At 36.5% G+C, this 23,530-nt stretch overlaps 11 protein-coding genes and 2 long non-coding RNA genes across 18 annotated transcripts; 9 read left to right on the top strand and 4 right to left on the bottom strand.

The window, feature by feature from the left end:
* The first annotated feature begins 58 nt into the window (after positions 1-58).
* On the top strand, positions 59-1,351 carry LOC135140057 (zinc finger protein 64-like). Its single transcript, XM_064070453.1, has 2 exons — positions 59-144; positions 197-1,351. Exon 2 carries the CDS (start codon positions 203-205, stop codon positions 1,244-1,246), a length of 1,044 nt encoding a protein of 347 aa, XP_063926523.1. The 5' UTR covers positions 59-144; positions 197-202; the 3' UTR covers positions 1,247-1,351.
* On the bottom strand, positions 1,292-4,606 carry LOC135140056 (zinc finger Y-chromosomal protein-like). 2 transcript variants are annotated; one of them, XM_064070451.1, is made up of 3 exons: positions 4,335-4,597; positions 2,765-4,274; positions 1,292-2,707 (listed from the first exon to the last, which is right to left on the bottom strand). In XM_064070451.1, exon 3 carries the CDS (start codon positions 2,686-2,688, stop codon positions 1,432-1,434), a length of 1,257 nt encoding a protein of 418 aa, XP_063926521.1. In that variant the 5' UTR covers positions 2,689-2,707; positions 2,765-4,274; positions 4,335-4,597; the 3' UTR covers positions 1,292-1,431. The 2 variants fall into 2 exon arrangements, with proteins under 2 accessions (XP_063926521.1, XP_063926522.1); XM_064070452.1 differs by lacking the exon at positions 1,292-2,707 and having other exon boundaries at positions 2,923-4,274; positions 4,335-4,606.
* Positions 4,607-4,702: 96 nt separating this feature from the next.
* On the bottom strand, positions 4,703-6,131 carry LOC135140062 (zinc finger Y-chromosomal protein-like). 2 transcript variants are annotated; one of them, XM_064070461.1, is made up of 2 exons: positions 5,943-6,131; positions 4,703-5,896 (listed from the first exon to the last, which is right to left on the bottom strand). In XM_064070461.1, exon 2 carries the CDS (start codon positions 5,884-5,886, stop codon positions 4,813-4,815), a length of 1,074 nt encoding a protein of 357 aa, XP_063926531.1. In that variant the 5' UTR covers positions 5,887-5,896; positions 5,943-6,131; the 3' UTR covers positions 4,703-4,812. The 2 variants fall into 2 exon arrangements, with proteins under 2 accessions (XP_063926531.1, XP_063926532.1); XM_064070462.1 differs by having other exon boundaries at positions 4,703-5,873.
* A 95-nt stretch (positions 6,132-6,226) lies between these two features.
* LOC135140250 (zinc finger protein 142-like) lies at positions 6,227-8,981 on the bottom strand. Of its 2 annotated transcripts, none has more exons than XM_064070729.1 (3): positions 8,303-8,981; positions 8,054-8,250; positions 6,227-8,013 (listed from the first exon to the last, which is right to left on the bottom strand). In XM_064070729.1, exon 3 carries the CDS (start codon positions 7,989-7,991, stop codon positions 6,279-6,281), a length of 1,713 nt encoding a protein of 570 aa, XP_063926799.1. In that variant the 5' UTR covers positions 7,992-8,013; positions 8,054-8,250; positions 8,303-8,981; the 3' UTR covers positions 6,227-6,278. The 2 variants fall into 2 exon arrangements, with proteins under 2 accessions (XP_063926799.1, XP_063926798.1); XM_064070728.1 differs by having other exon boundaries at positions 6,227-7,998.
* On the bottom strand, positions 8,353-9,108 carry LOC135139953 (zinc finger protein 711-like). Its single transcript, XM_064070318.1, has one exon. It carries the CDS (start codon positions 9,106-9,108, stop codon positions 8,353-8,355), a length of 756 nt encoding a protein of 251 aa, XP_063926388.1.
* Positions 9,109-9,127: 19 nt separating this feature from the next.
* LOC135140253 (uncharacterized) lies at positions 9,128-9,474 on the top strand. The gene is made up of 2 exons (XR_010282243.1): positions 9,128-9,217; positions 9,278-9,474. It is a non-coding gene; the product is annotated as an uncharacterized LOC135140253 (long non-coding RNA).
* Positions 9,475-10,022: 548 nt separating this feature from the next.
* Positions 10,023-10,727, top strand: LOC135139952 (zinc finger Y-chromosomal protein 2-like). The gene has a single exon (XM_064070317.1). It carries the CDS (start codon positions 10,023-10,025, stop codon positions 10,725-10,727), a length of 705 nt encoding a protein of 234 aa, XP_063926387.1.
* Positions 10,728-10,821: 94 nt separating this feature from the next.
* LOC135140252 (zinc finger autosomal protein-like) lies at positions 10,822-14,694 on the top strand. 3 transcript variants are annotated; one of them, XM_064070732.1, is made up of 4 exons: positions 10,822-10,996; positions 11,042-12,444; positions 12,499-13,342; positions 13,394-14,694. In XM_064070732.1, the coding sequence occupies exon 4, from the start codon at positions 13,396-13,398 to the stop codon at positions 14,665-14,667; it is 1,272 nt and encodes a 423-aa protein (XP_063926802.1). In that variant the 5' UTR covers positions 10,822-10,996; positions 11,042-12,444; positions 12,499-13,342; positions 13,394-13,395; the 3' UTR covers positions 14,668-14,694. The 3 variants fall into 3 exon arrangements, with proteins under 3 accessions (XP_063926802.1, XP_063926803.1, XP_063926801.1); XM_064070733.1 differs by having other exon boundaries at positions 12,494-13,342; positions 13,471-14,694; XM_064070731.1 differs by having other exon boundaries at positions 12,494-13,342.
* On the top strand, positions 11,051-12,196 carry LOC135139950 (zinc finger Y-chromosomal protein 1-like). The gene has a single exon (XM_064070315.1). It carries the CDS (start codon positions 11,051-11,053, stop codon positions 12,194-12,196), a length of 1,146 nt encoding a protein of 381 aa, XP_063926385.1.
* LOC135139949 (RE1-silencing transcription factor B-like) lies at positions 12,508-13,104 on the top strand. Its single transcript, XM_064070314.1, has one exon. It carries the CDS (start codon positions 12,508-12,510, stop codon positions 13,102-13,104), a length of 597 nt encoding a protein of 198 aa, XP_063926384.1.
* A 94-nt stretch (positions 14,695-14,788) lies between the features above and the next one.
* Positions 14,789-16,570, top strand: LOC135140251 (zinc finger protein 64-like). Its single transcript, XM_064070730.1, has 2 exons — positions 14,789-15,024; positions 15,077-16,570. The coding sequence occupies exon 2, from the start codon at positions 15,084-15,086 to the stop codon at positions 16,506-16,508; it is 1,425 nt and encodes a 474-aa protein (XP_063926800.1). The 5' UTR covers positions 14,789-15,024; positions 15,077-15,083; the 3' UTR covers positions 16,509-16,570.
* Positions 16,571-16,656: 86 nt separating this feature from the next.
* On the top strand, positions 16,657-18,433 carry LOC135140020 (uncharacterized). The gene is made up of 2 exons (XR_010282225.1): positions 16,657-17,007; positions 17,059-18,433. It is a non-coding gene; the product is annotated as an uncharacterized LOC135140020 (long non-coding RNA).
* A 1,929-nt stretch (positions 18,434-20,362) lies between these two features.
* On the top strand, positions 20,363-22,114 carry LOC135140028 (zinc finger protein 91-like). The gene is made up of 2 exons (XM_064070403.1): positions 20,363-20,445; positions 20,502-22,114. The coding sequence occupies exon 2, from the start codon at positions 20,547-20,549 to the stop codon at positions 22,014-22,016; it is 1,470 nt and encodes a 489-aa protein (XP_063926473.1). The 5' UTR covers positions 20,363-20,445; positions 20,502-20,546; the 3' UTR covers positions 22,017-22,114.
* Positions 22,115-23,530: the final 1,416 nt, after the last annotated feature.

Genomic DNA, 23,530 nt, shown 5'->3' with positions numbered 1-23,530 from the left:
ATTTCTTTCGGATTTGAACGTACCCCAATTTTGACATTGATTGAAATGACAGATACACAAACAATCTGTTCTAACCTAACTTTTTCGCTGTAAATACTTCAAACTTCGAAAAACTTTTCACCGTTTTGTTTGTTAACTCTCTAGGTGAGTGTAAACACACGGTAATTTTTGTTTAATAACGGTTACAGATCTGTAGGTGGAAATGTCGAGCTTTCTCTATTCGGACAAATTTTCTCGCTCTTGTGAAATTTTTCCAATGGTAAATCGTGGCGCATCATCACTGCCTTTCAACTGTGAAAACCAAATAGAATTTTATCACTGCAGTGGTTGTAATTTTCGCACAGATCTGACCATGATTCTGAGAAAACACGTCGAAAAGTATCATTTGAGTGAGAGGAATAGTGACTACAATATTCAAAGCTACGTTTGTAAAAATTGTAATTTTGAAACCCATTTTCCAATGAAGTGGCTTCAGCATGCTTTAATGTGTCAAGACAGGGCACAATTGTCTGTGAAAATGGTCAAACAAAACATTGTTGCCAAGTGTGCGGAAAACGACGAAATATATCAATATCTCTGTGAAAAATGCTCCTTCAAAACCAAAAGAAAAAAATATTTAAAAAGACACACCTACGCCATGCACACAGACGAAAAAGATATAAAGTGGCACCAATGTGAAAGCTGTTCCTATAGAACTAAATTTAAACACTCTTTGAAGTCCCACATAGAGACGATTCATATCGACAAAAATGACATAAAGTGGCACAAATGTAGCCACTGCTCTTATAAAGCCAAAAACTCGATCCATTTAAGAAAACACACCTATTACAAACACTCAGACGATAAAATCAGGTGGTATCAATGTGAAAAGTGCCCACACAAAACCAAATATAAATCAGCGATGAAAGTCCACATGAGGAATAAACACGACGAAATCAAACGACTTAAGTGCGAAAAATGCTCACGAACTGCCAAAAATAAGGAGAGCTTGAGGAAACACATGCTCATGTTTCATGTGAATGTTAAGTGGCACGAGTGTGAGCAGTGCACGTTCAAGTCGAGATATTCGCAGCAGTTGAAAGAACATCTGCGGATCAACCATCCGGCCAGTGAGAGCGAGGTTAAGTGGCACCAATGTGACAAGTGCCCGTTCAAAACTATCAAAAAGAATTCTTTCAAGACGCATTTAAGGAGAAATCACTTCGGTGGCGGTGTTAAAAAGATCAGTATTATTGTTTCTACTTGAGTGTAGGGTTGCTGGTGGTTTAAAAAGTGAACACAATACGAAAAATTCGATTTTAATTTTATAATTTTCAGTGCCATAGGGATATTAAAACATGCTAAAATTCAACAGATTTGACTTTTATTTCATTGAATTTTTGCTTATTTAAGGGTAAAAATTGGTATATTACATCGTCAATCACATTTCTCTTAAATATTCCTTTTTTCGTCATCCACGTGTTTGGTAGTTGTATGTCTAGTTAAAGTCGATTTGATCTTGGTTTTATATGGACAATATTGGCATTCGTGCCATTTAACATTGCCTTCCTGCGAATGCTTCCTTAATATGTGTGTGGTTAAAACCCGCTTTAGTTTGCACTTGTATGGACAACTTTGGCATTCGTGCCATTTAATATCGCGTTCGTCCAAATGTCGCGAAGTTATATGACTCTGCAAATGGGAAACATGTTGAGTTTTATATGGACAGTTTTTACACTCGTACCATTTATACTTATTCAGATGCTTAAAACCTACGTGTCTATTTAAGGTCCATTTTTGCTTAGCTTTATATGGGCAATGGTTGCATTCGTACCACTGTATATCTTGCTCGTCCAAATGGTACGTATTTACGTGATTTTTTAAACTGTAACCATATTTGGTTTTGTATGGACAGTTGGTACATCGGTGCCATTTAATGTCCTTTTCGTCTAAATGCCGCGTCATTTTATGAAGTTCCAAGTATTGTTTTCGTTTAGCTTTATATAAGCACTTGTCACACTCATACCATGTAATATCCTCTGGGTCTAAATGATGAATGTCAATGTGAACTTTTAAATGTGCTTTTCGTCCAGTTTTGTAGGAGCACTTTTCACATTGAAACCGTTTGACATCACAATGCTGTACACGTACGTGTGCTTTTAAATTGCTGTTGTGTTTAGCTTTGTATGGGCACTCCTTGCATCTGTACCACTTAATATCCTCGTCATTTGAATGCTTAAATTTTATGTGCATTTTTAAATATGGACCACACTTAGCTTTATACGGGCATTTTCTGCACTGAAACCAGTCTATCTCGTCGTCGTTTCGGTGCTTTACAATTGTGTGTGTCTTCAAACTTTCTTTACGCTTGCACTGGTAGTCACAGTGATCACACTTAAAATAAGAAATGTCTTTATTTATCGAACATCTTGAGACATGCTGCAGCCATTTAAGAACAAAGAAGGTTTCAAAGCTGCATTTTTCACAAGTGTAACTACGAATCGTGTGTTCCACGTCTTTTTTAAACCTGTGGTGTTTGAAAGTGAGTGTACATTTTGTCCGAAAGTCACACTTCTTGCAGTGGTAGAAATCAATGTCACTAGTTTCACAGTCGAAAGGGGTGAATGATGGGCGCTGCTTCGCCATAAGAAAACCCGATGTTGTGAAAAGGGGGCACAGTTGGCTCGACTTGATGTTTTTGGAAAACATAACCTCAAATCAAATTAACCTGAAAATGGAATTAATAAATATAGTAACAGTCGCTGCAGATGTAAAAGTAACATACTTTTGTAGTGGAGACATTGACTATTCTTGTTTTTATTTAGATTTTAGGTATAAATTTTGGTTATTTGGCCAACTCAACTTTAAACATGCTTTAAATATGCTTTGAATTAGGCAACACGTAATACACCTACAAAATATGTACAGGAAGTATAGACAACACACAATACAATCGATTATATTAGCTTTTTTGGAATGAAAGATACATTAACTATTAAATATACACTACTATCACAACAGTAAATTAAAGTACACATTTACACGTCACATATACATTACACATTTACTTCTACTTCGTGTGTACGTTCTTCATGTGTTCACCCAACCGGTGCTTAAACTTCGCCTTATATGTACACCTTTCACACTGATACCACTGAATTTCATTCTCACTCAAATGGTTGTTAATTACGTGTTGTTTCAAATTCACCTTAAGCTTGGCTTTATAATCGCACTGTTCACACGTGTACCACTGAATACTTTCACCGCTCGAATGCTGTGTATATTCATGTTGCATTAAGTTTCTTTTCCATCTCGTTTTATGGGGGCACTGTTTACATTCATACCACTTAATTTCGTTCTTGTTGGCATGCTTGGAAAACATGTGAAGCGTCAAATCCTTTTTAATTTTCCCTTTAAAAGGACACTTTTCACATTGGTACCATTGTATCTCGTTGTCTTGCATATGTTGCTTAATTTTATGCATCTTTAACGTGTGAATATAGTTCGACTTGTATTTACAGTAGTCGCACTTGTACCACGTGGAGTCGTCGATCTTTTTCTCCTTTTTTATTTCCATGTGACGCCGTTTAATATGGCTCATCAAAGTCGATTTTTGTTTGGTTTTATGAGGACATTTGTTGCATTGATACCACTGGATTTCGTCGTCTTTTAAATGGTTCGTGATTTTGTGGACTTTTATCGAGGATTTGTACTTGGATTCGTAGTCACATTCGTCGCACTTGTACCACTGACACGTGGTGGATTTAACGTCGTTTTGGTCACAATGTCGGGCGAATGTGTGTCTTTTCAAATTTCCTTTTTGTTTGGTTTTGTATGGACACTTATCACACTCGTGCCAGAGTGTCTCACCATCCACGACAAGCTGTCTTTTGTGTTTTTTATTTTTCTTAGAACCCACAAGTCGTGCGTACTGTTTACCCTGAAGACAATTGGCACTGTGTTGCAGCCACTTTAAGACAAAGTTTGTTTCAAAGTTGCACTTCTTGCAAACGTACGTTTGAACGTAGTTTGATTGTTTGTTCTCGGCGTGATACCTCTGCACGTGCTCCTTTAAACCAGTGGCGAGATTTGTCTCAAAGTCACACTTTGTGCAGTAATAAATGTCAATGGGGTCCTCACAGTGGAAAAGTATGGACGACAAGCGGTGTCGTTTGTCGTGGTTGACCATACAAGCCACCGACGTTGTGAAATACGGACAAATTCTGCAGTTGTGTACTTTGTTCGAGAAAAATTTCACTTGAGAAAACCTGTCTGAGTATTCCATTTTGGCTGACCTAAATTCATAATCTGTGGTTTATTGTGATACTAAATCGGTGTTTGTGGCTTAATCTTACCCAAATTGTGTTAATTAAAGTGGGAAAAGTGTCTCTTGAGCGCTTCTTTGTGAAAGGTGATCAATTTCTTGGGTTTCACGGTAAGGTAGGCAACACACAATACGCGTTACCAAAATTCGATTTCTGTGAACTTGTAGCACGGATACACACTGTAGGTCTGCACATGATAAAGCTAAATTGTGACAATGTAAATTATGTTACAATCACGCTGTTGGGTTTAATTGTTCACTTTTATTTGTTTTTGTTTATAACCTAAAAGGACCCACCCGTCAGACATTGCAGCCAATCACAGCGAGTTATTTTTGGTGTAGTTTGTCAAAAAGAATTGTGATTAATAAAAAATAATAACAATAATAATAAAAAAATGCTTCTGTAAAAGTCCTTACATATATATTTGTATTTTTAATTACATATTCAAACACAAGAACATTAATTAATTAAATCAATTATTTTGGTGTAGTATTGGTTGCATAACCACTTAGTGCGAAAGCATGTGACCATTCAACAACTGATCCAAATGATGCGTAATTATGTGCTTCTTTAAATGAACATTTTGTTTTCCTCTGTATGTACATTGTGTGCATTCATACCATTTAATATCCCGTTCGTCTAAATGCCGCGAAATTACGTGTCTTTTCAAAACTCCGTTTTGTTTAGCTTTATATGGGCACTTGTCACATTTGTACCATGTTATGTCCTCCTCACCCAAATGGCGCGCATTTATGTGATTTTTCAACGCCGTATTCCTCATTGTTTTGAATGGGCACTTGTTACACTCAAACCATTTAATTTCCCCTTCACTTAAATGATGAACAAAGTGCTTCTTTAAATTAGAACTGTCTCTAGTTTTATAAGGACACTTTTTGCACTCAAACCACTTCATGTCACTTTCAGTCAAATGGTGTTTATTTACGTGCTGTTTCAAACTGGAGTTGTTTTTGGCTTTGTATGGGCAACATTGACATTGGTTCCATTTAATTTGTCCCGTTTCCAAATGGTAGGCATTTATGTGACGTTTCAAGCTACATTTGTACTTAGTTTTGTATGGACATTTTCCGCACTCGTGCCATTTAACGTCGTGGTCTTTCAAATGGCGGGCGTTTATGTGTTTTTTCAAATGAGAAGGCCGCTGAGTTTTGTAGTGACAGGTTTCACATACATACCATTTAACGTGTTTTTTTCGTGAACATTCCAAATTATGCTGAAGCCACGTTACCACAAAGCCGGTTTCGAACTGGCACCGTTCACAAACGTACTTGGTGACAGAGGGTAGACTTTGTACGATTTCTTTAACACTGTGCCATTTTTTCATGTGTTGTTGGAACACAAGGGTTAATTCTGTTTGAAAATTGCAGTCTTTGCAGTGGTAAAGTTCCACGTTTGTGTTTTCGTTTTGACAGTTAAATGGGGTTGGGGGTGACAAGTGTTGCTTGGCGTGGTTCACCATGAAAAAACCTGATGTTGTAAAGTACGGGCACAGATTACAATTATGGGCATATCTGGGGGGTCTTTGCACTAGAGCGGTTTTTTTGGAATATTCTAGAATCGACATTGTTGTTTACCTGCAAATTGAGTCTCTACAAATGCGTGGTTATTGGTTTTTCTTACCTAAACTTCTTTGGAAGACATAACCTCAACATTTTTTTTTTTTTTTTGGTATTTAGTTTACAATGCGTGACCGTAGAAGTTGGTAAAATTGTTCTATGATTATTTTAATAGCAACAAGCCTTACTTCTAACGTTTGTTTTTCTTTTTTTTATAGTTTTTGGGTATACTTTTTAGTTAGGCAACACAAAATACATCTACATAACCTCAAAATGTGTACTTTTTAACTAAAGGTAGGCAGCACACATTACACATGTATAAATTACAATGAATAAAACACAGTTAAACAGGGTATAATTGCTTTATTAAAAAATACATTATCATTCCCATTTAGACGAATCAACTAATATCCATTTTGTCCAAATGTTTCGCATTTGTGTGTCTTTTTAAATTAGACGCTTGCCTAGTTCTATACACACAATACTGGCACTCAAACCACTTAATATCTTTTTCATCTAAATGATGCACCCTTATGTGACTTCTCAAAGTAGAAGTATTTTTAGCTTTATATGTACACTGTTTGCATTCATACCACTCCACGTCCTTCTGCTCCGAGTGCTGCGCCCCAATGTGTCTTTTCAAATTAGCGGCTAATTTACTCCTATACGAACAATGTTGGCACTGATACCATTTAATATCTTTCTCTTCTAAATGATGCACTATTATGTGGCTTTTCAAAGTTGAAAAATGTTTAGCTTTATAAGGACACTGCTTGCATTCGTACCATTTCACGTCCTTCTCGTCCAAATGGTGCGCATTTATGTGTCTTTTTAAATCATTGAGGTGTTTAGCTCTATATGAACAATATATGCATTCAGACCATTTAATATCTTTTTCGTCCAAATGTCGCACTCTTATGTGTCTTCTTAAAGCTGAAGCCTGTTTGCCTTTATATGGACACTCTTTACACTCGTGCCATTTCACGTCTTTTTCGTCCAGATGGTGCGTGTTTATGTGGTCTCTCAACGACGAGTTGTACTTGGTTTTGTATGGACATTGCAAGCATTTGTACCATTTCACGTCTTTTTCGTCCAAATGGCGCGTGTTTGTGTGGACTTTCAAAGAAAAATTGAATTTGGTTTTGTATGGACATTGTAAACATCTGTACCATTTGATGTCTTTTTCGTCTAAATGATGTGCCATTATGTGGTTTTTTAAATGTGATTTACTTTTGGCTTTGTATGTGCATTGTTGGCATTCGTACCATTTAATACTCTGTTGATGTTTCATGTACATGTGACTGGTTAAGTAGCGATTTTGTTTAGTTTTAAATGGGCACTGGTTGCATTCGTACCATTTAATATTTTCCGCATCCATGTGGCACGACGTCGTGTGATGCGATAGTCGAAATTTGACTTTAGTTTTGTATGGACACAGTGCACACTCGAACCATTCGTCCGAATGATGCACTTTCACGTGGTTTCGTAAATACGAACTACACTTACTTTTGTAGGGACAATATTGGCATTGGTACCATTTCACGTCCTCGTCGCCCAAGTGTTTAGTGATTATGTGACTTTTCAAGGACATTTTGCGTTTAGCTTTATATGGACACTGGGTACAGTGGAACCAAGTTGTTTCGTCGTCGTTCAAGTGTTTTGAGATGTTGTGTAGTTTTACAGAACGTTTGTACTTGGATGTGAACTCACACTGGTCACATTTATACCACGTGAAACCATTTTCAGTGTCTTGGTTGGTACCACCACTCTGGAAACATGCTATGGTGTGTTGGAGCCACTTCAAGGAAAAATGGGTTTCAAAGTTGCACTTGTCACACTCGTGGTTTTGAATGGTGTACTCTAGGGGTAGTAAATCTTTTTCTTTTTTGATTCCATGATATAGCTTGACGTGTTGTTTAAAAAGAACGGTGAGTTGGGTCTGGAAGGTGCAGTCTTTGCAGTAATATGTCTCAATGGTGTTTCGTTCGCAGTTGAAGGGGGTGAACGGGAAAAGGTGACTTCTTGTGTGGATTGGTAGACTACCATTATGGTCTTTTTTGGAGGGAAATTCACCATGAGTTACTGATTTTTCGAAATACTCGAGCAACGACATGGTTTACCTAGTCATTAATGGGCTTTTATTACGTTTTGTAACAATCATTATTTCATTCTTACCTTAACTTCTTGCGGGTTCAAATTTGTTTTCTACTAATTTAACCTCAACAATATATTTCCATGTCACAGTTTGGCTTGATAAATAAGACTGAGCAGGTTTATTTTATTAAATAAACGGTAATTTGTTGATTTTTTTTGGGGTTAGATTGTTTCTATTTCGATGACGACACTCGTCGATTAGGAACTTCATCTGTCACCTGTCAATAGTGTCAAATTAAAAACGATAAAATCGTAATGTGTGTTGCCTACCTAAACCTAAACAAAATTACATTATTATCTTCTTTATTAAAAATATCATTTCATAACATCATCATCCTATTGATCAATTTAATATCATTATCACTAAAGTGTATGCTTTTTAAATGCGAATTTAGCGACCTTTTCGCTTTAGTCTTAAACGGGCACTTGTCGCAGTGATACCAATTCACCTCACTGTCACGTAAGTGTCTATACATAACATGCCTTTTTAAATCATTTTTGTGACGTGTTTGAAATGAACATTGCTCACATGAGTACGTTCTTACAGCTTCATGACACCTATACATGTGCAACCTCAAGCTTTCCTTATTCTTCGCCCAGCGCGAACACTTTTCGCATATGAGTGGCTTACATCCACCATGTACATTCCTCGTGTGGGTTTTAAACGCGCTTTTATATTTACTTTTATAAGCACACTTTTCACACTGATACCACGTGATTTCATCACCAGAATGTTGGTAGTACGTGTGTTTTCTTAAAGTGTAGGCGAATTTTGTTTTGTAGGTACAGTGGTGGCATTTGTGCCACTTGATTTCATCCTGATCCATGTGAATAAATATATTGTGAGCTCTTAAATTGTTTTTACGCCGTGTTTTGTACGGACACTTTTCACATTGATGCCATTTGATGTCTTTTTCGTCCATGTGCTTGAAAGATGTGTGATTGTTTAAGTATTTTTTGGTTTTGGTTTTAAATGGACATTTATCGCAGTGGTACCAACTTATTTCTGCATCTACTTGTCTGGCTATCGAAGATTTTGTCTGGTGACATGTAATTGTGTGCTGGAGCCACTTCATTGGAAAATGGGTTTCAAAACTGCAAATTTTGCAGTTGTAACTGTGTATGTCATAACTGATATCTCTTTTATTCAAGTGGCACTTTTTAATGTGTTCCTTCAAAAGAATGGTAAGACTGGTCTTAAAATTGCAGTCGTCGCAACAATAAATTTCTATATCGTTTTCGCAGCCAAAAGGTACCAATGAAGAGTGGTCGCGTCTAGAGTGGCTTACCATCAAAAATGGTAATGTTGTGAAGTAGGGACAAATTTGACACTTTTGACCAATGCTATTGGACTTCACGTTGGAAAATTTTTCAGAGTAGACTAATAGTGACATCTGAAAACCTGCATTAGTATTATTTATTAAAATAAACATTCTTTCTCACCTTGTGTTTTAATAAAATCTTCACAATAGAAAAAACGACGTAAATAACTTATGTGAGGTTAGAATGTCACACGATAAGTTCATCGTGTGTTTTCACTTTGCGCCATTGTTGGTTGCCTACATAAATAAAATTATTAAACAAAAAAACGTGCATTTAATTCCAAAATTGATTATTCTTTAAAGTCGTATTTTAATTTAATCCAGAAAAGTCGCCCCTCAACTACTGTATTTCGTCACATGTTCCACAATTTGTGTAGACGTTTGAGGTTATGTCCACAATTTCATCAAACTTGAGGTGAGAAAATCAAACAATGCGTACTTTAATCGTAACAAATTAATAATCATAGACAAACCTAATGTCGATTCTGGAATACTCCGAGTTTTCTCCCATGGTAAACCACAAAAAACGTCACTGCTCATCTCCAAAACACTTCAACTGTGAAAATAACCCCATCGAGCTATATTCCTGCAACGACTGCAATTTTCGCTCAGAACTAACCCTAGAATTTCAGCAACACGTCAAAAAATGTCATAGTCCAAACCAAGCAATGCTGAACCACAAAATTCAAAACTACACTTGTCGCAAGTGCAAGTTTGAAACTCACTTTATACTTAAGTGCCTCCAACACACAACAACGTGCCAACGCAACGAAAAAGCGACACCAGTTCAAACAGACAGGAAACTTAAAAAGAACGATTTCAAATGCACGAAATGCCCTTACAGAGCCAAACAAATGTCGGATTTAAAACGACACACAGTTGCTCGGCACCTAGATGAGCGCCACATTGTCTGGTTTAAGTGCAGCCAGTGTCCATACAAAGTTAAACTAAAAGCGAATTTAAAACGTCACGTGAATTTGCGCCATTCGGATGGACGAGACGTTAAATGGTACGAATGTGAAAAGTGCCCCTACAGAACCAAATACAAATCGGCGTTGAAGGATCACACAAACGTGCTGCATTTGGACGATGGGGACGTTAAATGGTATGAATGTAAAAAGTGTCCTTATAGAACTAAATACAAAACGGCGTTAAAACGCCACAATTCGCGCCACTTGGATGCAGGGGAGGTTAAATGGTTTGAGTGCCAAAAGTGCCCGTATCGGAGTAAGTATAAATCGGCTTTGAAAGACCACGTAAATGCGCGTCACTTGGATGGAGCGGATGTTAAATGGAATGAGTGCCAGAAGTGTTCGTACAAAACTAAGCACAGAACGGCCTTAAAGCGCCACATTTTGTGTCATTTGGAATAATATTAATAAAGATTCTAAATCGAAATAACAATGACTGGAAGGTGTATTGTGTGTTACCTAACTCACTGACAGTTTATGTTCCTATTTCAGATTTTAAGGAATATCGTAATTTTCTTTTGAAATTAGACAATGTCGTGAGTTATTCTACAGTGCAGGGTATTTTTTTACAATGTTAAAGTTGTTATTAAAACACGAGCAGATGGGCCTCGTGTTTGAGGTTATGTATTCATTACGTGTCATGTTACGTGTGATCCGAAGATTTTCTAGAAGTAAGAACCCAAAGAATGTAACAGAATTCTCATCGTTTATTTTAGGCTAACGAAATGTCTACTCTGGAATACTCAGAAGCGTCTACTTGCATTAAACCATCCCTTAGAAACATCCACAAATGTGAAATGTGCCCATTCTTCACAACTTCGATGTTTCTTATGATAAATCACGTCCGACGCCATCAGTCTTCAACAATATTTGACTGTGAAACCACGAAAATCGAAATTTACGACTGCAAAGACTGCAATTTTCAAACAGAGCTAACAATCCTTTTCAAACTACATATTAAAGAGTATCACAATCGTAAAAAAGACCAAGATTTATCACGTTACAACGTTAAACGCTACAGCTGCGAAACGTGCATTTTTGAAACACATTTCTCGTTGAAGTTTCTTCAACATACTACAGCATGTTTGAGAACAGGTTGTGGTACCAGAAAAAACATTAAATGTGACCAGTGTGACTACAAAGCCAACAAAAACTATCTTTTACAACGACACAGGATTTCCAAACATTTGACAGACGACGAAATCAGTTGGTACTACTGCGGAAAATGTTCATACAAAGCAAAACGCCGAGAAAGTTTGCAAGCTCACACGTATGCCCGACATACAGACGACCGGTATATACGATGGCACGAGTGCAAAGTCTGTTCATTCAAAAGTAAAGCTTCCGGTGCTTTAAAACGTCACCTAATTCGACACAATTTAGACCACGATGATACCACCTGGTACACCTGTGACCATTGCTCCTTCAGAAGCATACATAAAACGAGTTTAACCAAGCACCTGATCATACGACATTTAAATAAGGAAGATGTTGAATGGCACGAATGCGACTTGTGCCCGTACAAAGCCAAACTTAAGAATATGCTGAACCGTCATGTACGGAGGCGGCATTCAGATGTTGATGATCCTAAATGGTTTGAATGCAACCTTTGTCCATTTAAAACCAGTCGTAAGATCATTTTCAACAATCACACGAAGAACAAGCACTTGAATGGACAAGGCGTTAAATGGTATGAGTGTCAAAAATGTCCACACAAAACGAAACGAAAAGATCTACTAAATTTTCACGTAATTTCGCGTCATTTGAATGAGGAAGAGATTAAATGGCACGAGTGCGACAAGTGCCCGTACAAAGCGAAAATTAAAGGAACGTTAAAATCGCACATAAATAAATGTCATTCGGATAAATAAGTATGCGGGTGTATTGTTGGTTGCATTTTATTAGTGCTATTGTGTATAAAGTGTTGCCTATATAATATTGAGTCGAATAAAATTTTATTTTTTTGAATTTTTACACGTAGCGTGTGATTATAATACAAAGTATTGTTTAGTTCTTTGCATTGTGCATGTTTTAATATAAACGACGTACAATGTTATGATTTTATTTCTTTGCTTTTGACGCTAACTTTTGAGGTTATGTTCACACAAAACGAAAACTGGTAAGTACAGACGTAAATATTCTAAATTCTCTGATAAAAAAATATTTAGGACAGTCGTCGCTAATGGAAGGCTTGGGGCGATTTTCACACCCTGTCTGTAGCCTTAAAGTTGAAAAATACACAAATCAAAGCACACCGTCAAGCCTTTTTAATTGCGAAGACGCACCCATTGAAGTTTATTTCTGCAAGGAACTGAATTTCCAAACTTACCTGAAAGTCTTTTTGACGCAAAACTTCAACACTTGCCACAGCATAAACAGAAACTACATTCCGAGGTTGTATACTTGTGACAAGTGCCGTTTTGAAAGCCATTTCGCCTTGAAATGGCTTCAACACAGCGTTTCGTGCTCTGAAACTAAAGAAAAACCAGCCAAAGTTACCTCTTTGGATACGTGTGACCAGTGCGGTTTTACAACCAAACACAAAGCGTATTTAAAAAGACACATTGCTGCACATTTTGTGGATGAAAAAGACATCACGTGGCACAAATGCAGCCAATGTTCGTATAAAGCTAAGCACAAAGTGAGTTTGAGGAATCACATACAGACCCACCATGTGGATGAGAAGGATGTTGAATGGTATGAGTGCACAAAGTGTCCATATAAAGCTAAGTTGAAGGTGAGGTTGCGCTACCACGAAAGAAAGACCCATAAATGTTAGCCTGTTTACTATTATTAATAAAGATTTTAAATTTAACGTGTATTGTGTGTTGCCTACCCAGGCGTGAAAAATCAACAATTGAGTCTTCTGCATAAATAAAACTGTGTTTTTCGATTATTACCGCTGCTATAAGTATTTGTAGCAATTGCGTTCCATTTTAGTGCCACTAAACACCATTCAACGAATTTCTTCAAACGAACTTAATTTTTGAGGTTATGTTTCCCGCCAGGTGATTAAGGTAAGAAAAACCACAACTATTTTTCTAATTTAATACCACTTATTAATTCAGTTATGAAGTCCAAGTCGCTTCTGGAATATTCGGACAAGCTTCCGCTGAAAAAATTTTACTTCACAAAAATTTTTCAGATGGTTAACCACCCCTTGGTCACACCATTTGACTGCAAACACCCCGTCGATGGCCACTATTGCAAAGACTGCGACTTTCACACCAATCTCACCGTATTTCTGAAAACGCACGTCCAAGAATATCACACCAAAACCCATCAAGAACCACTCAAACTTCAAGCTTACGTGTGCAGAAACTGCAACTTTGAAACCCACTTTGTGCTAAAGTGGCTCCAGCACAGCGCGACTTGTCTTCCAGTGAGAAACCACGCCTGGTTAAGAACTCTGAATAAAGCGTACAACGACGCTGAAAAAAAATCGTATCAGTGCGACCAGTGCGAGTCCAATTTCACAAAAAACTACTCTTTAAAAAAACACAAAATATCGAGGCACTTGAAAGACGACGAAATCGAGTGGTATCGGTGCGACTTGTGTCCCTACAAAGCCAAGCAGAAAGGCAATTTGAAAACGCACATTTTCACCCGACATTTGGATACACAGAACGATGAAACGAAAGAGTGTAAGGTGCATAATTGTGACCAATGTGACTACAAAACCAAGTACAAATGTGCCTTAAAAGTACACAGAGTGACGAATCATTTGAAAGACGACGAAATCCAGTGGTTTCGCTGTGACAAGTGCCCGTACAAAGCTAAACAAAAATCGACTTTGATAGGTCACTTCAGGATTCGGCATATGGGTAGGATGAGAAGCACGAAGTACGACGAAGGGGTGGAATATGTTCCTAAATGGTTTCAATGTGATCAGTGTGAGTATAAATCGAACCAAGCGAGCGTGCTGAAAACGCATAGAATTAGAAAACACTTGAAAGACGACGAGGTGCGGTGGTATAGGTGTGAACAGTGCTCCTACAAAGCGAAAATTAAAAAATATCTTGTGGATCACATAGAGCTGAAACATACCAGTGAACAAGAAGTTAAGTGGTATCGGTGCAAAAAGTGTACTTTTAAAACTAGGTGGAAGAAAAATATGGAAACGCACGATATTAATAAACATTTGACTGAGAACAGTATTCAGTGGTACACCTGTGAGCAGTGTGCGTATAGATCGAAGATCAAAGGCAACGTGAAAACGCACGTCATTATCAATCACTTGAGCGAAAGTGAAGTGCGGTGGTTTCAGTGCGAAAAGTGTAGATATAGAGCCAAGTTTAAGCATAGGTTGAATGCACATGTTAGTAATATGCATGGGAAGTGAACTTTATTAATAAAACATGTAAAATAATTTTTATGTAGACAACCAACAACACAGCGAAGTGAAAACACCCGATGAACTAAAATACAAAAGTCAAATTTTATTAATTCGGATGACACTAGTATTGACAAGTGACAGATACAATTCCTATTTTGATAATTTGATAACCCACAGCAAGGCGAAGTGTCGTCATCAAAATACAAGCAAATAATACAATCAAAATTAGAAAAACAAGAAATTGGCGTATATTTAATAAGCTATATCCTGCTTTGCATTATTTGTCAAGTTAAACTTGTGACAGGAATTCGTTTTTGAGGTTAAGTTTCAAGCAAGAATTTGTGTTATTCCGTCGAAATTGAGGTAAGAAATGAAATGATTGCCACAAGTGTAATACAGGACTATTAATGAATAGGTAAAACATGTCGATACTGGAATATTTCGACAAGTCACCAACTCATGAATCTTTCTCTATAAATGTCCCGTTGACACCCTTTAACTGTGAAAGAAACACCATCGAGATATATTTCTGCAAAGACTGCAACTTCCAGGCAGAACTCACGGTTCTTTTGAATCAACACGTCAGAAAATATCATGGTATTAAAAAAGAAAACGATTTGGATTCGCCAGTTCCCGAATATAGTATACAAAAATACGAGTGTGACAAGTGTAAGTTTGAGACACACTTTTCCATGAAGTGGCTCCAACACACCTTGGCATGTTTACAAAATCAGAAAAACGCTTCTAAATGTAAAAAACGAACCACGAAGAGCGCGTTTACGTGGTATACATGTTCCCAGTGCGACTTCAAATCCAAGCACAAACGTTCCGTGAAGATGCACAACATCTCAAAACACTTGAACGACGACGAAACAACTTGGTATCACTGTTCCCAGTGTCCATATAAAGCTAAACGTAAAATATACTTAAAAAGTCACATAATCACGAAACACTTAGGCGACGAGGAAATCAAATGGTACGAATGCCAATATTGCCCCTACAAAAGCAAGTGTAGTTCGTATTTAAAAAGTCACATAAAAGTACACCACTCGGACGAATGGTACGAATGCACGATGTGCCCCTACAAAGCCAAAGTCAAAGCCCGCTTATCCTATCACATAACTTCATGCCACGTGGATGAAGAAAATATCAAATGGTATGAATGCAAACAGTGTCCGTTTAAAACCAAACAAAACCGCTACTTAAAAAACCACATCAACACCAAACACCAAGAAGACATTAAATGGCATGAATGCCAACAATGCACCTACAAAGCTAAAAGTAACTCGCGTTTAAAAGACCACATAATGGCGCTTCATTTAGACGAGAAAGACATCAAGTGGTACAAATGCTTGCAATGTCCGTACAAAACTAAATACAGTTCTTCGTTGAAAGTCCACATAAACACGCGCCATTTGGACGAAAAGGACGTGAAATGGTATGAGTGCAAGCTGTGTCCGTATAAAGGCAAACAGGCGTCGACTTTACGAAGCCACATAAAGGTGCACCATTTGGATGAAAAGGACATTAAATGGTCCGAGTGCATGTATTGTTCATATAAGGCTAAACAACTGATTGATTTGAAAAGACACATCAACGCGCAACACTTGGACGAGAAGGACGTTAAGTGGTATGAATGCAAACAGTGTTCTTATAAAGCTAAACACGGGTCTACTTTGCGAAGTCACGTGAGGGTGCACCATTTGGATGAGAAAGATATTAAATGGTACGAGTGCCAATATTGTTCGTATAGGACGAAACAAACTGCTAATTTGAAAAGGCACGTGAATGCGAAGCATTTGGATAAAATGGATATTAGTTGGTTTGATGCGACAATGACGGTGTAAAGTTGCACTTAGTTGGTGTAATATTTTAAAGCAAACAATAAATTATATTAATTAGTAATAAATGATTTTTTAATGTTTGTGTAACACGTGTTGCCTATCTCGTACTGTTTAAGTAGGCAACCACTCTGCACGTCTTTAATTTTTGTATTTTCTGATTCACAGTTTTATTTTCAAAGTAGTTTAACAATAAAACTGTTCTTCCTGGGTTTCAGTGTCGTTAATTTTGATTAGTGTGATTAAACTGAAAATAGTTTGAATGTAAATTTTGAGGTTATGTTCGGAAAAGTACAATTCTCGAAAGTTCCAAAGCCAGGAAAAATGGAATAATTATTTTACAGTGCACATTTTGCAAAAAATGCGCTATTATCACTGTTAAAAGTAACTAAATAACTAAAACACAAATTTTGATTTTTTTACTTTTTAAATTTTCTGAACGCACTCATTCCAATTTAACCTATAAAATTTATCTAACCTAAAAATCCACTTGAAGAATAACACGGTGAGAAAAATAATTTCTATGTTAAAAGGTTAAAGTTCTTTATGTCTACAGATTGTCCACTCTGAAAAGGTTTACAACATGAAATCTTTATCCAATATTGTTCATAAATGCCAGATGTGTTCGTACTTTACAACACTACTGCTTTTTATGGAGAGTCATTCCAAACGCAATCATTCCATAATGCTACATTTCAGCTGTGATGACAATGTGGAAACTTATCGCTGTCGTGACTGCAACTTCCAGACAGATTTTATTGTCACTTTGAAGAAACACATTAAAGAGTGTCATCCAAGTGAAAAAAACAACTTCCAGCCAGATACCAGTTACAGTATTCAGAATTACAGTTGTAAAAATTGCGATCTCGAAACCCATTCTTCGATTAAATTTCTTCAGCACACCGTAGTTTGTCAAAAGGCTCGGCAACAAACGACCAAATTAAAATTACGCAGAACTGGAACACATTCACAAAAAAATTGTTGGTATCCATGTGAAAAATGTACTCACAAGAGCAAAACGCTATATCATTTAAGAAAACACATCTACGCCAAACACACAGACGAAAACGACATCAAATGGCAGAAGTGTGGTCATTGTTCATTCATGGCAAAAACCCCAGAACATTTAAAAGTTCATGTAAAGCACCAACATTTGGGTGATAAAACGCAGTGGTATCACTGTGACAAATGCCCCCACAGAACCAAATATAAACAAGGAATGAAAATACACGTGACAAATGTACACAGTGAAGAAAAACCAGTACAGTGTGAAAAGTGTTCACGCACTTTTAAGAATGAGACTGGATTAAGAAGTCACACGCGTCTCATGCACATGGAAATGCAAGGCCTCAGGTGTGAGAAGTGTCCCTACAGGACATTACGTACAAGGAATTTAAAAGCTCATGTAATTAGCAAACATTTGGATGAAAGTCAGATTGAGTGGCAGCAATGTGAACAATGTCCACACAAAACTAAAACCACATGGCTTTTAAAACAGCACATACATGATGTACATCAAGATGGTAAGAAATATCGCTGTGATCGCTGTACATTTAAATCGCGTAGTTCGTTGAAATTAGCAAACCATATAAACACCAAACATGCACAGGGCAGTGAAGTTAAGTGGTATCAGTGCACAAAGTGTTCTCAAAAATATAAATCTAACCCAAGTTTAAAACGGCACATGAGCTTGCAGCATGAAGAATTCCGGGGAAAATATCAGTGTGAACAATGTGGTTTTAAGTCATCTAGTCCACAACGTTTAAAAGACCATATAAATTGCAAACATGTAAGTGACGCTGAAGCTGAGTGGTACCAATGTGAACAATGTCCATTTAAACGTAAAAATAAATCGTCTTTGATGAAGCACATACGCTTGATACATTGAGGTGTTAGTCATTATAATTGAAAATATATAATTAAAACCTTGACTTTGTTTTAGCTGATCCCATTTTCTTCTCTCAATTTTTTTTATTTTTTAGCGTTTTCGCTGTTTTCTTTCGTATTCTTTGCGTTTAGTTGATTTGTCTATTTTTTAGTATTCATTTTATGTAATTTTTGCTATTTTCTTTATAATTCCTCTTCAAACAAAAATAACCAATTACACGTGAGAACAATCTGTGAACAGATTTTTTAAAGGTTTGTTTTATAACTGGCTTCTATCAGCGATACCTAGATGCTGAAACTGAAAACCACAGAACACTCAATTTAAAACTGAAAACTATCCGCCATGATGATTTCGTCAAGGCGCCATTATGCAAGTTTCAAGGTTGCTTATAACATTTATTTTATAGGCACTTCGTGTTGAGTTGTGTATAACTGGTTGCCTATGGGATAACATTCAAAATAATAAATTTGATTTAAAAAATGTAACAGCTTTTGATTAAAGATTACAAAATAATAATTCACGCACCTAACTTATGCAACCCCACTAGCACAACATAATCGTCCTCTTTTCGCACCTGAGAACTTACATTTAAATTTCCCACGCAAAATATACTGCGCGAGATTCCTGCGCAAGACACAATCGACCCCTCAAGGTTGTCGAGTGGAATATCACGTTCATCACTGGTTTAGGTGATAATTTAAAAACAGCTTAGTTAATTTTGATAAAGAAATCAGCCCAACTTGGAAAATATTTTATTTATAACATTAAATATACAAAATATTGTCTTTGTGATAATGACCGTGGAGTCAATTCTTCGAGCATAAACCTCATTTTATCGATTAAATCCTCAGATTGTAAATGTCTTTGTCGATAATAGCTGCCATCCCTCTTCAAGTAGAGCGTCAAAGTCTGTTTACGTGTCAAAGTCACGATAATCCTATTTCGGTGTACAGTAAACTTGGCGATATCTTTTGAACCAATAACCATACATTGAAAACCCGCGGGCTGTTTTGGATAAACCGTGATTTTTTCGTCAATTTCAACGGATGCTTTCACTGCAAGGCCGTTTTTTCTGGTGAATATAGCGTGAAATTCGTTTTTTCCCTGCTTCAGACAGACTTGTTTCAAGTCTTCTAGCAGATTTCCTGACAATAAAAAAGTTATTAGTTTTTTTATAACTTGCTGTATCGGTTATAGTGATAAAGGTACCTGTCATGTTTCTTGGAATTATACAGCAGCAACAGCACTAAATTTGAACCCAACTACACAACACGAACGAAAATTACTTGACGTGAAACGTGTAAGATAAGAATTGAGAATAACTTCGATGGTCAGAGGGGTTGTAGAAGAAAAGTGGGGGTGCTGAGGGATGTGCAGGTAGAGTTCGTCAGGCTATTTAAAATGTGATATTGATCTCTAAAGATACGTAATGAAAAATTTCACCATTTAAACAAAAAGATGATAAACTGTTTAAAAACTGCCGTTTTGTTGTATAAAGTTGTGGATAAATTATATTTAAAATTTCATAGCAAGAAGTATATTAAAAATGAAGATAATACTTTCTGAATGCTCGTCTTAAGACAAACTACCATAAATCCGTCACAAGGTTTTGAATTAGAAAGTCGTTGATGTCGGTGTTTTGAAGACGGCCGTTTCCAGGTATCCACCGAATTTGGGGATAAGTCCTTTATGATAGGGACTTACTCTGTGACTTCTCGGAAAATCCCATTTACCTGTCCCATTCTTGTGAAAATAACTGATAACGGTAACTAGTGCTTTGACAACATATTTATAAAAACAATTGAGATTGGTCAATATTCATTCTTTTATTTTTTAATTCGAACAAGACCAGGTCAATAATAATTAGGTTATTTTCGGAATCATTTTTTTGGAGATGATTGGGTTCGGACTTCGGACCCCTAAATGACAATACTTGCAGAAAAATCTGAACGCACTCCTTCCAACTTAACCTATAAAACTGATGTAGCCTAAAATTTTGATTTGTAAAATGGACCTTTGTTTTTACATTGTTAAGAAAAGTTATTAAGAAACAAGGTATGAAAAAATAATCTATATTATGGTAAAAAGATTGTAGCTGTTTATATCTACAGATTAACCAGAAATCGACGTGGACCCACTTCGAAAAGTTTTACAACATGAAATCTTTGTCTAATCTTGTTCAGAAATGCCAGACTTGTCCCTACTTCACAACATTACCGTTTTTTATGGAAAATCATGCCAAACGCAACCATTCTTTAATGCTACATTTCAGCTGTGATGACAATGTAGAAACTTATTGCTGTCAAGCTTGCAACTTCCAGACAGATTTTATTATCACTTTGAAAAAACACATTAAAGAGTGTCACCCAAGTGGAAGAAATAACCTTCAGCCAGATGTCAACTACAGCTGTAAAAATTGCAATTTCGAAACTTATACCGCAATTAAACTTCTGCAGCACAATATAACTTGTCAAGATGATCACCAACGAGCCAAGATAAAATTACACATAACTGGAAATCATTTACAAAAAATTCGCTGGTATCCATGTGGAAAATGTACTTACAAGGCGAAATCAAAAATTCATTTAAAAACACACGTCTACGTCAAACACACAGACGAAAACGACATCAAATGGCAGAAGTGTGATCATTGTTCATATGTGGCAAAAACTTTAGAACGATTAAAAATACATATAAAGCACAAACATTTGGGTGATAAAACCCAGTGGTATTATTGTGATAAATGCCTGCACAAAACCAAATATAAACGTGGAATAAAAGAGCACATGATAAGTGTACACGAGGAAAGTAAACCAGTCAAATGTAAAAAGTGTTGGCGCACTTTTAAAAATATGGACCGCTTGAGAAAACACACACTTAACATACACTTGGATGAGGACAAGATTCAGTGGCATCAGTGTGAACAATGTCCATACAAAGCTAAAATCAGGGAGAACTTGTCACGACACATACGTTATATACATAAAGATGGTAAGAAATATCGTTGTGATCACTGTACCTATAAATCACGTAGTTCGTTCATAATAAAAGAACATATGAACGCTAAACATTCACAGGACAGTGAAGTTACGTGGCATCAGTGCACAAAATGTCCACATAAATATAAAACTAGCTCAGGTTTAAGACATCACGTGCGCACTCAGCATGAAGGATTTCGTGGAAAATATCAGTGTGATCAATGTGATTTTACGACGATAACTTCGCAATCTTTAAAAGACCATATGAATAGCAAACATTTAAGTGACACTGAAGCTAAGTGGTACCAGTGTGAAGAATGTCCAGCTAAATACAAAATTAAATCGTCTTGGAAACAACACATGAACTTGAAACATCCAAGTGGTAAGACGTATCAGTGTAATCAATGTGATTATAAGTCAGGTAGTTCACAATGTTTAAAAGGCCATATAAATAGCAAACATTTATGTGACTCTGAAGCGGAGTGGTATCAGTGTGAAAAATGTCCAGTTAAATATAAAAATAAATGGACTTTGAGGCAGCACGTACGCTTGATACATCAAGGTGTTAAGAAGTTTCAGTGTGATCAGTGTGAATTTAAGTCACGTTATATTCGCTCGCTAAAAAAACATACAAGTAGCATGCACTGACAACGTCGCAGTAAAGTTAATGTAACTAAGTGAGAAGCGAGAAGTGACTTTATGAATGCAAACTAAAACAAACATTTACAAAACATTCATTTTTGTCATAGTGAGATTCAGTGAATCAGTATTGTAATAATTGACTCTCTCAAATTAATATAACTTTTATATTTACTTTTAAGTACTAGAAAGATATTTACTATTTTTGTACAAATATCCATTAAAAACATTTTGTGTATATTTTTTTTTATTTGATCTTGAGATTTATTAGAAACACATTATTATTACTAATAAATGTGTGTTTAGAAAAATCTGAACGTACCCATTCAAATTTAACCTATAAAATTTAACTGAATTAAAAATCCGGAGTTGTAAAGGCCATTTTCACAATCTATTTCCAACAAGTTTTATTCATGGTATGATAGAATGACCTATATGTTAAAAAATAATAGCTCTTTATATCTACAGGCGAATCAGAAATCAGATGTTGACGTTCACCCACTCTGAAAACTTTTACAGCATGAAATCTTTGTCTAATATTGTTCAAAGGTTTAAATTAGTTGGTTTGGTAGTTAATAAAACGGAAGAAAGCCTTTGTTTAACGACAATCAATCGTAACTGACGTCACTCTGTTGTCCCCAATCCGCGCGGTTAATTCTTGCGGCCTTTTAATCGGAAAATGCGGACTTCCGGTCAACGCGAAACATGTGCTGTAAATTTGTTTCATTGTTCGTAAATTCACCAATCAAGTTAGTTTTTCTTGATAGTCAGCTAGTGCAAACACAGCTTAACAATCAGGATTTTTTAGATAAACCACTTGCTAGAAGATTTCATGAAATTCACTTAGTTAGGAAAACACCTTATTTTTAATTACGAATAAGTTTCTGGATGCATATACGTAAGTGTTACATTATAACACTTCTAAATTCTTCACACAAGATTGCTAATAGTTCATTTACGGCAGTTAAACAAGTTCATTATACTGCGAACTGGCGGGAGGGGTTTAAAATGTTTTCTTCCCTTTGGCGGCTGTCATCGTTATTATGATTAATTTATCAAGGCATGCCCTCCCAACGCTACAGATTGATTACATCACCGAGAAGCTTTTTCCTTGCAACGATTTCCAAATTTACATCACTGAGATTTTCACTCGGAGCGACGATTGGATATTTTTGTGTTTGTTTATTATGTGTTTTGTTGGGGTAATTCGCGCGTGTTTTTTTTTTATATCTTAAGGTGTTTGAAATGTAATATGTCCGTGAGTAAAGCAAGGGGGTTTTTGCGCTGAGGAGTAAATTAGCAGGTTTTTCCCCCTGTGAGGGGGTGCCGTGGCAGCCTCTCCAACACAGTTTTGTCTATTATTTCTAGCGCTCTCAACTCACATGCAGTATATGCTCACTTGTATGAAAGAACGTCTTCCCGCCACTTTTCAAAAAAAAAAACACAACGTAGGTTCTCATTTGTTAGACGATCACAGCCAAGGCCAAACTTTGAATTTTTAAATTTTTCGCGGGCTGTTTAAA

Source organism: Zophobas morio, unplaced genomic scaffold (assembly GCF_036711695.1).
Source record: "Zophobas morio isolate AGI-343-1 ecotype UQ-CSIRO unplaced genomic scaffold, CSIRO_AGI_Zmor_V1 ptg000038l, whole genome shotgun sequence".
Lineage (NCBI taxonomy): Eukaryota > Metazoa > Arthropoda > Insecta > Coleoptera > Tenebrionidae > Zophobas > Zophobas morio.
This window is presented reverse-complemented; position numbering and strand designations above follow the sequence as displayed.